Source organism: Epinephelus fuscoguttatus, linkage group LG19, assembly GCF_011397635.1.
Source record: "Epinephelus fuscoguttatus linkage group LG19, E.fuscoguttatus.final_Chr_v1".
Taxonomy (NCBI): Eukaryota; Metazoa; Chordata; class Actinopteri; order Perciformes; family Serranidae; genus Epinephelus; species Epinephelus fuscoguttatus.
In genome coordinates, this window is record NC_064770.1 from 33,460,893 (window position 1) to 33,472,530 (window position 11,638).

General features: G+C 43.1%; 1 protein-coding gene across 1 annotated transcript; it reads right to left on the bottom strand.

Annotated features, from left to right (window-relative positions):
* Positions 1 to 619: 619 nt before the first annotated feature.
* LOC125879905 (probable ATP-dependent RNA helicase DDX17) lies at positions 620 to 10,306 on the bottom strand. The gene is made up of 13 exons (XM_049562063.1): positions 9,918 to 10,306; positions 9,565 to 9,724; positions 9,337 to 9,433; positions 9,105 to 9,238; positions 8,952 to 9,017; positions 8,678 to 8,819; positions 8,379 to 8,539; positions 8,066 to 8,238; positions 7,425 to 7,535; positions 7,167 to 7,228; positions 7,016 to 7,075; positions 3,022 to 3,258; positions 620 to 1,937 (listed from the first exon to the last, which is right to left on the bottom strand). The coding sequence occupies exons 1-13, from the start codon at positions 9,965 to 9,967 to the stop codon at positions 1,444 to 1,446; spliced, it is 1,947 nt and encodes a 648-aa protein (XP_049418020.1). The 5' UTR covers positions 9,968 to 10,306; the 3' UTR covers positions 620 to 1,443.
* Between the last annotated feature and the right edge of the window lie 1,332 nt (positions 10,307 to 11,638).

Genomic DNA, 11,638 nt, shown 5'->3' on the forward strand with positions numbered 1-11,638 from the left:
GAGCGCTTATGCTTGTGCATTGCTGTCTGTGTCAATCTGCAGTTACACCTCCAAAACACTAGTTGGCGGCAGAGGTTTCTGCTAAGTGCTGTAAAGTTTAGTTGATTCAAAACAAACAAAACATGACTTAATAGAGACAATTTCAAACACAAGCACACACAAGCCTATGGCATTTTACATTGTATAAATTAGCCTAGCGACAAGCGGAGATTTCCTCTGCTCATATGAAGCCAGGATAAATCACACACAAGGCTTAAAATGCTATTTTTGTGGAGGCTTTATTGTCTTCACAATTTACTGTTTCTTATCTGTGAAATTAAAGTAAGTAAAAGCTTTGTTTCCACTGAGGGAAATGGTGTCAGCTTACAGATATAGACAGGAGGTCTGCGTCACTGCAACATGTAGTTTCATTTCTGGGGAGGCAGGTCAGGCTACGGCGTTGGGTACGGTGTCAATTCAGTGCAGAAGTATAAATTTCACCTTATAGATTTGGACAGCACTTTGCAAGTGCGATTAAGTCCGGACATTTGGATTCAGCCTAAAACTCCACCACACAATACCTAAAGCTGCTGCCAGCCTGCAGGGTTTTAGCATCAATAATTCACAGACCACACAGTGATACACTGAAGAACTTTATTAAACTGTAAAAAGGAACTATTTTCTAGGAAAATTTCAACTGTCACTGCTGCACAGTCTTGCCCACACTGGTAAATAACTGAGTAAAGTAATCTGTGGCGGGTCGCAGGAAATTTCAATCCACACAAACTTGGACATGTGAAAGAAAAGCTTATTTATATGCATGTGACTTTAACTGCTGCTATGGCCACACAAAGCCTCTGCACAGTTACCCTTATACAGCCTAAATAATATCAAAAAATGAAGGAAAATCTCATCATGGAAAAATGTTTTTAACCCTAGTTTTGCTGCAGATCAAGTCAAACTGATGTTGTGGTTCACAGACTTTAAACACAAAGATAATAAACCTCAAACAGAAACAAGCCGATATACGATAACTTACTTCAGCATCTACCTGTGATAAACCTAAAGGGGAGAAAAAAAGTTACTCTACAAATCCTATGTAGCAGCTCACGATACAAAACATGTTTGTACAAAAGATCTTTTTTCAAGAACATCAAACTTAGTCAAACAACACAGACAAGCTTCTGTCAAACTAAATAATTAATGATTAATGTGACTTTGAAGAAAAAGTCAAAAGGCGACAACCACTTAATAAACTAACTGAACCAGGCTAGATCATCTGATGTTTAAGAGATGAAGAATTTCTAAAAAGAACAAAGCTCATAACTGAAATGTTGTTACAGTGGTCAAGTGCCGAGGGTTAAAGCCAAAATCAAAATCAAGACTCATACATCACTGATTTTGAGACCGTCTGTGGGAGTGGGTGTAGTGTTTGTGTTGTGTGTGACTGACGCACTGCTCACATCACTTTCTGCCTGCTGAAGGCGGTGGCGGTGGAGGAGCAAACTGGAACGGCGAGTGCCCCATCAGGCCCATCATGGGCTGGGGTGGGTTGAACTGCTGAGCCATTAAAGGCTGAGGACCCGATGAAGAAGGCGGGGCCTGCCCCACTCCTCCACCCCCCGACCCAGAGCTGCCCCTGGAGCTGCTGTACTGGCTGCTGCTGCTGTTGTTATTCTGGTACTGGTCGTATGAGTTGGAGCTGGAGCCGTAGCTGCGTCCTCCATCCCTGCTGCTGCGATCTCTGTAAGATGAGGAGGACGAGGAGGAGGAGCGGTCCCCATCCCGGCTGCTTCCTCCGCGGCTGTCTCGGCTGTCGCGGCCATAGCTGCTGCTGCCGCGGCTGTCCTTGGAGCTGCCACCCCCACCCACAGAGCGCATCCGCCTGTCACACTCGTCCTGGTACATGAGGTTGGGGTTGTTAGAATTGGAGTTGCCACGGAAACGGGGACGGCCACCTGGAGGCAGAAAAGGATGAGATAAGAGAGGGAAGACAAACAGAGGCCGTCAATATTGGTTTAAGGGATGAGGCACTAATGTTTCTCAAACATCATCAGCTGTATTTTATATTAGATTCAAGAGATAGTCCGGATCTTTTGAAGGGTTGTGTGAGGTGCTTTTCCATATTCAGGTTATACCTACAGTAGATAGCTGTCAGCATGCCCCCCGTTTGGGGAAGCATGCAGGACTGTCACCACAGAGGCAAAGCAATACACTGCTGTGGGCAGGGCAGCAGCAAAACATATTTTAGCCACCATTAGAATCAATATTGGTTCAAATGTACACCAGATACATTACATTTAGATTTTAGCTCACTTAACAAGAAAGAATTTGGTCGACTGCTGCCTTCATTAGTTAGTTAGTTTGTGTTATTGTGTGATTTTGGTCAGGCTGTCCCCAATTAAGAATTTTCCTAGTCGACAAATACTCTTCATTTAGGGCCATTTGTCGCCTGCATGTTTACGATATTAATGTAATGATTAAATGATATATTTTGGTGGTTTGAGTTGAAGGTGTGAGAAAGAATAGTATCAGTAACATTGTTAACACTGTGCTACATTACAGAGAAATACAAAACCGTACTAATGAACCTTCATTAATATAGGCCTATATTTTATCTCCAAGTGCACGTCACACACTGAGCGAGCCGCCTGTTAATGACGCTGTGGGCTAATGGGCATGTAGCTACTTCCATGTTTCAGATGATACGTCATGTTTGTAGTCGACCAATGAAGATGAGTTTACATATCACCTTGGGTTCGTCCTTCACCTTCTCAAAATGATCCCACACTTTGGATTTCCTGCCCGACATGTTATTAACTAGCCTGTGGAATAACCACAGGTACCAGCCCTGGAAATGAACCTGACTGCTGTCTGACTGCTGAGCGTGGACACTTCCTGTGTCTGTCCTTTCAAATTAAATTCCCACATGGTCCAGTCATATAGGTTTGGATTTATTTTGACAAGGTGCAGCTCCTAATAGAGTTTCAGGTTTGCTCAGCAGCTACATTATTCAGTAAACCAGCAGGAAGTGTGCCTCACCTCCTCCCCCTCCTCCACGTCCAGTGTCAACCAGCTGCAGCAGTTTGGGATTGATGGCCTGTCGGGCCTCCTCCAGCACCCGGATCAGCTCGCGGGCCTGGCGGAGGTTCCCCGGAGTGAAGAAGGTGTAAGCTGTGCCTTTGTTGGTGCTGCGGGCCGTGCGGCCGATGCGATGGATGTAGTCCTCCGATGAGTTGGGATAGTCATAATTGATGACAAACTTGACATCCTCCACATCTTGTAGTAGAGAAGAAGTGGTGTGATAGGATCAGTTACAGGGGTGGAAAAGACAAAAACAAAAGTCAGAATAAAAATAACACTGGTTAATAAATCAATTAATTTACTCCATTGATGAATTTCAATTTTAGTGCTTTAGGAACTGGGAACATTTAGACAGACAATACCTGCAGGGCACCCACCATCCTCACTTACCTGGTCATGACCAACTATTTGTGCAATACAGAATTAGAAAATGTATTTACTTACCATGCCAATTACACAACAGGGCTCAGTTATTTAGTAATAAAGTACTTGCATACATGCAAATAAGATCAACTGACATAAGTGATGAGAGAAATTGCAGTGGTTTGCCAAAGAATTTGGTCAATAGTAAGCGAAAAGCAAATTTTAAGAGGCAACTGACCCTGAAATTGGTGACCCTTGTGTAAGAGACAGATTCAGTGGGCTAAAGGGGGGTTGCTGATTAATGGTTTAAGAATAAAATCTTTCAAATCTCCAAACAAATTAGAGGTCTGTTTCTCATTACGATTGACAAAGGCTCCAAAAACACTGCTGATTAGAGGAAAAACAAGCCTTGTTTTGGAAGCATAATGATGAAGGCTGGCAGAGGAGAAAACAGGGAAGGGGGGGCCGAGGTACAGTACTTACCCTGAATCAGAGATTTAGTGATGGCTTACAAAGTTACCTCTCTGTCCCCCTACCCATCACCAGTCCTGGGAGGTCTGCAGGGGTAGGAGGAGAGCGCACAGGACAAAAGCAGTCCCTTCTCCCGCCTTGCCACTCCTCCACAACACTCCCAAGGCTGGAAACTGTCTGGGCCACAGCTCCAGCTGGACTGTGCTGGGGTGCAGTCCTATGCTATTGGTCTTACATGTGCCTCATCAGGTCATCCAGCCTCTTTGATCTGGTGTTATTACTGCCGAGTTTATGCTGCTTCTACATGTGCGGACAAGTCTTTACTGGACTCTTTCATGTAACGTTTAAGGACCTTAAAGGAGAACGGAGGTATTTTCAACTCGGACATTATTTTCTCATGTTTTTGTGAAAAGCCCCCTTTACACAGCCTGTTCAAGGTGGTAATGTCATGCTGTTATTCCGCCTCAAGAAGGACAATTAAATGCATTTAAGCCAAATCAACATCTGCATAAAAAGGACAGCCGGCAGGATGGGACAAGTGAGACGATTTGACGACTTACTACGTGTGCGACCCACCACAAGGAGATTTAAAAAGGAGTTAGTAGCACCCTAAGGAGAAGAACAGCGACCGAAAACGTGTGCAAATTGCTAAAACAAAGAGGTCCAGGAACTCTTTACCCTCTGAGCAGTGGACAAGTTTAACCGCAATATAACAGAGACTCTGCTGAGGCATATGCTCTATGTCCCATTCGAGGCCGACGCTGTTGTGTTCCATGTCCCCGTTCTTTCGTTTTCACTGTTTCTTCCTGCTAAATGAGAATTCTGCTTCAGCGAGACACCAAAATAAGCACAAAGTACAGAAAAACATTTCATTTCTCTGTGGGGTCTTTTCTGTAACGCTGTCAGACACTCACGGCAACAATCTGAGCCTGTTTGTGGCAAAAATGAACACTTATAGCGGACGTGAATTGACGGGGCGAACATGCCTGAAGTGTTTACATTGCAGCCTGTTTTGCTCCTCCTGGATGCAACCTTTTTCTGTCACTACTGGACCGATTTGAAAAGTTAAAACTGCTTTTGAGTCACTAAAAAAGTACCCAGGTTGAAAAACACCGGAGTTCTCCTTAAAGCCCTTGTATAAACGACTTATTCTGGCAGTGACAAATAACTTCTTATTGTGATGTAGAGCTGTGGGAGGTTTTCTTAAGGGCTTTGTTGGTCTTTGATTGGTGCTGATTGTTCCAAATGCCTTCCAGGTTCACTTCCAATGGCAGTGATATCAACGAGCCCACCTTTTCAAGTTCAGTAACAAGAAACAGACACTAAGGAGAAGCCGTGTGTGGTTTTCTCTAAGAGGGACCTGAGAGTGGGCTCTGCCAGGGAGTCCTGACAGTTTGTGCTAGTCCTCATGGAGGAATTTAGTGAGTCATGAAGAGCTCGTAAGTTATTTACACACTGGACTGGTGGTCTGGTATGATGTGTACAAAGAAAAAATGTCCTAAGTGTTAGAGACAAAAGGGGGGCTGAAAGAAGGACGCACAGTAGATTTGGGGAAAGGGGGTAGGGGGACAAAAAGGACAGGGGTCAGCAATGGTTCAAAGAAAACAACAAGAAGATAACAGAGGACCGAGAGAGGGGGTTAAAGGGTAAAGGTGGTACAAAGAGGTAGAGAGAAGAGATGAAAGAGAGAAAGATGGAAACATTTAGGAAATTAGCAAAAGAGAGATGACAGAGAACGACAGCAGGAAAAGGAAAGATGATGTGTGAGAGGCTGAGAGACAGAAAGGACAGAGAGAAAGGGAGGAAGAGGAGCGAAAGGGAGGGAAATCGATTATAGAGAGGTGGCTCCTCCAGGCCAGGACTCCTGCCAGCCAGGACCAGACATGACGTCCGCAGAGGGAGAGGCCGGCCGGCACAGCCAGTGGTGGGGGGTGTCAGGGGCTGGCATCAGGGGGCAGTTCAGAGGGGAGCCTCCAGCATAGCCGTCCATGCCTCGGCTTTGGCTGCTTTCCGCCCTCACTTCCTGGCAGTTGTCTCTGTCTTCTTGTGACGCACCACTGTATCTCAGCTTCAAAAACTTTAATATCATCTATCAGACTATATCTGATAGATATCTGTGGGACCAATTTAGATGGAAATTTTGCTGTCCAAAGTTTGTAACTGGGAATGGAAATCTCCTCAAGGGCTGTGCAAAAAGTTTTCTTAATCCATATCCCCTCAGGGTGAATACAAGGATATTTAAAACTTTGTTAAAAAGTCTCTTGAGTTAATTTAATCAGCAAATGTTGGGGTGCGTCACTGTGATGATGGCATGGCTGAAGGGAGCCCACCCTCCTCCATACCCCCCTCTTCGCCCTCTCACCTGACAGCCGCCCCCGACCCTAGGATCAAATTTGGAAGCCCAGCAGCACCCCGCGCTCGCTCGCCAACCCCCCCCTTCGTCGCCCAGGCAGCCAGTGTCCTGGAAGGGGGGAGAGTTTTGTTTGTGGGCTCTGTTCTAGGTTTTCAGCGGAGATGGCTGTGTCTGGGACTGATTAATCAGGCCGTCTCTCTCCCCAAGTCAGCTTTCGATTTGTCATGCCTAGGTCCGGCTGCAGGCTCCCGAGGGCCTGTGTGCTTCTAGTTGCCGGAGGAGAGACTTGGAAACAAAAAAACAAAACAAAACAAAGAAAAACAAAATGAAAAGAAAACAAATGAACATAGAATTAGGTTAAAGTTTGATTGCCATCCTGTAAGGGGCTGCTGCACTAGCCTCACCCCTTACATCTTCACACTTTATTCAACATCATTCCTATGTTCAGTGTTTTTCTGTGTTATTCAATAGAACAAAGTGGCTTAAATCTTCACAGGAAACCTTCAAATATGATAAACTTCTGAGATACACAGTTTATCTGAGAAGCATCATATGTTCTTTGGAAGAAATGTATGTGTTTGTAGTTGACTTCTGATCATAAATCTACTCTAAATAAACATGCAGTGAGGCTTCTGATCATTATATAATGAGACCATCATTATTATTATAAATATTAAGAGGTCAAATATCTTGTATGTGTACCCTATCAGTGTGTGGTTATACTGAGGAAATCATTTGCACTGCACTTGAGCACACAGGACATACCCAGACCACGTGAGGCCACGTCAGTAGCGATGAGGATGGGAGCTTTGCCGCTACGGAACTCTGCAACACCAGACAAAGAAAAGAAGATCAGCAGCTGAACATTATCTTGAAAGACAGAACACAGACTTGTACAAGTGCCAGTGCATTGTACCCGTTAACACCCAGTCTCTCTCTGGTTGGCTCTTGTCACCATGAATGCACATCGCTGGCCACCTGGAAGAGAGACAAGCAAGCTGTCACATAAATGTAGATTTAACCAGTTATTATCACTATGATATTATATTATTTTAAATGATCCGTTCTTAATCCCTGAAAGGAACCGCATTCCTTCCTGTTGCCACAAACTTTTGGGTCGGATGCAGCACATGATGACCACGTTCAAACTGTATAGAATCCCATCATCACTCACCCATCACGTCTCATTCTGCGTGTGAGATCGTCACATCGTTTCTTGGTCTCCACAAAGATAATGGTCTTGTTCTCCTTCTCAGCCATGATTTCCTCCATCAGTTGGATCAACCTGAGGAAAGAAAAAAAACATTATCATAACATTTAGAAGTTGTGCATGTATATATCGTGCTTAAAAACAGACACCACGATCATTAAATTAAGAATTAAAAATGACAGGAAAGACATACATTCAACAGGAAAGAGAGTAAACCCCAAACAAACTGCAAGGGATCGTACACATGCCGTGCCTTTAGACACCTGGAAAACACGAGGTTCGGGTGCTGGGCGCTACTCTTCTGCCTTTTTTGTGTCACTAAGCACCGTGTAGCGTCCGTGGGACAGATGTAAAGCTCTGGGTACCGACTGATATTTACGGAAGAAGGAAAGGATATCTATCAGTTGTGATTGGTTGTTCCTCGTCACATGACATGCTGTGTGCGTTGCTACGTTTCAAAAGTTTAACTTGGTTTATCTCAAAGCACAGCTGTTGTGCCCTGACAAATGGGCGCTCAGGAACATCTGCACGCCGCGGCGGAAACAATGAATTTGAGCCACAAAAATGCAGCATGTGTACGGCCCCGAATAAACCAAAGCACTTACTTGTGGTCCTTTTCACTCTCCATACAGACATCAACTATCTGAAGGATGTTGTGGTTGGCGCTGAGTTCCAGTGCTCCGACATTGATTTGGACATAGTCTTTTAAAAAGTCCTCGGCCAGCTGGCGAACCTCTTTCGGCCAGGTGGCGCTCCACATCAGGGTCTGTCTGTCGGGCTGAGAGCAAAGAGCACACATTACATACACAAAAACAAGCGATGACACAAAGATACTAAAATGACTGCTGCATCTTTCAATACATAAGCTGTGTCTTTGTTGGTAAAAACACAAACACTAATATTCTAGAAAAAGGATACCCTGATTTGGTCCACAATCTTGCGAATCTGTGGCTCAAAACCCATGTCCAGCATGCGGTCAGCTTCATCCAGAACCAAGTATGTGCAGCGTCGCAGGTTGGTCTTTCCAGCCTCAAGGAAATCAATCAGACGGCCCGGAGTAGCGATGCAGATCTCAACACCTAGGAGACAAACTCAATATGTTACAGACTAACTAAATGTGGATTTCAATGGAAAATAAACTGTTTCAGCTGACTCAGACAATTAAAATGAAAAGAAAAATCAAATGGGACACAAATCCTAACAGTAAATACACTAACCTCTCTCCAAGTCTCTGATCTGAGGTCCCTTGGGAGCACCTCCATACACACAAGTGCTTTTGATGCGAGAGGATTTTCCGTAGTCGTATGCCACCTGCTGGACCTGCTGCGCCAGTTCTCTTGTGGGGGCCAGAACCAAGCACTGCAGAGCACACATATAACACTTTAACAAGCCACTATTTAGTGTATTAGATATTTTTTATAATGCTATCACGGCTTTAAAAATCATTCATGTGAACTCTAAAATGTGTGCGATTCTTTTCTCTTTACGTACAATGGGTCCATCTCCACGCTCCAAGTAGGGCTGATGATTGATATGCACAATGGCAGGCAGGAGGTACTGTAAAAGAGATTGGTGGGTTATGCTGCTGTGTTATGTTGTGTATTAGTCTTTGCAAGTGCAGTCACAGGAAGACGTGTGTCTCACCGATAAGGTCTTCCCAGAGCCAGTCTGAGCAATGCCCACAAGGTCTCTCCCACTCAGGGCCAGAGGGAAACCTTGAGCCTGGATGGCTGTGGGCTCCTTGAAATTCTGCTGCATCAGGACGTCCATTACATATTCTAGATGAAGAGGCAGATCAGGAGTTATTCTACTTGTTTCTATAGCAACAGATGTAGCTGCTGTGCATGTGTAGGAATCCATGTCTGCATGTGCTTACGGGGAAACTGTGCCTGGTGGAAGTTGGTGATAGGCTTTGGGCAGCCTGAACCTCGAACAGTGATTTCTTTCTTCCTGCAATACTCCTCAACATCATACTGAAAGCACAAGACAACAACAAGTGTTTAGAACCAACTGAACAGCTCTCTGGCTTAATCTACTGTCACTCTGCTCGTGTCTTACATAATGTACGTGCATCAAAGATCAGGCTGAGATATTTTGGGAATACCTGGCTCATTCGCTGCACTTCCAGGTGTTCATTATAAAAGTTCTTCTCAAACTTGGGAAGCTCATCCAGATCCCATCTCTTCTTTCGTAAACGATCCCCGGGGTTTCCAAACTTTCTACCCGGTGGGGGGCCGCCTCTGCTGGACCCGAAACGAGGGCTTCTGCAACATGGACAGACACATGTTGTGTAACGTTAGCCAACTTTACGACACATTAAAGGTGTATAATATTGTCAGTATCACTGTTAACCCCAGCCATGGAACGAAAGCCTTATGTAATGACATCTACCTATTTGCGCTAGCTCGCATGCTAACTGTTAGCTTACTCGACTGTGTTGATTACCTAGTTACTTACCCTCTGTCACGGCCACGGTCTCGATCTCTGTCTCCGTATGAACCTCTCATTTTGAAGACACTCTTTTTTCTGACAGGTGAAGCAGTTACTTAATGTTGCCTTTCGGTCAGTAAAGCCTTTTTACGGACAGGTTCGCTAACGGTACCGACTCAGGCCTAGCTCGAAAACAAACCACCGGATTGTTAGCTAACTAATGCTAACGTTGACGTTATTTTTAAACGCTTTCTCCAAGGCTTGTTGAAAAGTGAAATATCATACCAAATAATGCGTTAGAGTGTAAGTTTAACCTTAAGTTAAGCTCAACTGACACGAAAAAGGTGCAGTAAGCTATGTTGTTGTTAGCATAGCGCAGCGAGCGCACGAGTGGCGAGCAGAAGCTAATCTGATTGGCTGGCTGTTTTGGAGGCCCCGCCCCCTCAAGTATGATTGACATCCTCATGTTGTCAGTGCTTTTTCTTTAATATTTATTTATTTATTTATTTATTTATTTATTTATTTATTGTCCGCTTTAGCACAGACTGAATATCTGTTCAATAGAAAAGAAAGGAAAGAAATAAATATTTTGTATTTTTTTGTTTCAAGATGGCACCCTCTAGTTCTGTATTCTTTGAGTACAGGTTGTCAACAAGTATGAGATACTTACATTTAATCATTTTAAGACCTTTTTAAATTTTTAAAAAGTTTTTTTTTTAAAAATTAACCACAATGATCGTTTTCTTGTTAAACTACTGCGGGTTAATAAAATTTTTGAGGTACCATGCAAAAACAAACAAACAAAAAAAAAACATGCACATGCAGAAAACACGCGCTTTTGATTATGACACGGCAAAATTTAAATGTGAGGTCTTATATGCCTCAAACATTTGATATAATTTATCCATCTTTTACTTTTTATTTTGACAAAATGAGTCAAGCTCTTCTGTGTGAAAGTTTTTGTTTTTTAAACAGTCTGTGGTGAAAGTCCACATTTCTAATGATACAAATCTTTAAACCTGGACCTAATACTTCTCCTAATACTCCTAATACTACCACTTTATACTTGCACGTACCTGGTGGCAAAATTAAGACTGATATAACTCACTGTCATAACCATGCCTTAAATTAAATTCAATGAAACCTTATTTATTCTGAAGGAAAGTCTCGGGCCAGAGAATGCTTCAATTACAGAATTACAGTAATGGTAATTAACATTCGATAAAAAAAATAAAATAATAAAAAAAACACAAACAACATGAACAATTGAATGAAACATTAGATTTTTTTTTTTTTAATGTTAATTGTTGTTGCTGTATTTTGTGTTACTGTAATTGAAGCATTTCTCTGGCACAAAAATGTCCTTTGAGATAAATTAAGTTTTTTTTAATTTAATGTAGGTTTATGGTTATTGCAGTGAGTTATGTTATCTACATTTTGCCATCAGGTGAGAGCAAGTTCAGTCGTAGCTTTAAAGAATTATAACATCGGACATTTACTGGAGCTCAGCCATCGTTAATGGGTTATTTTCCCCTGTGCCTTTCCTACAAGGACAAGTCAAAATGTCTAATGTTTCAAAAACGTCCATTTAAAGACTTCTGAGGCCTCATATTTATAAACTGAATTCAAGACTTTTTAAGGACCTAAAGGCGCCCTGTAAGATACCATGAAGTATATGTTCCGCAGAGGCTCCTCACTGTATTTCTAGAGTTTATTTTATGAGTAGAATCGTTGTGAAAATGTCACAA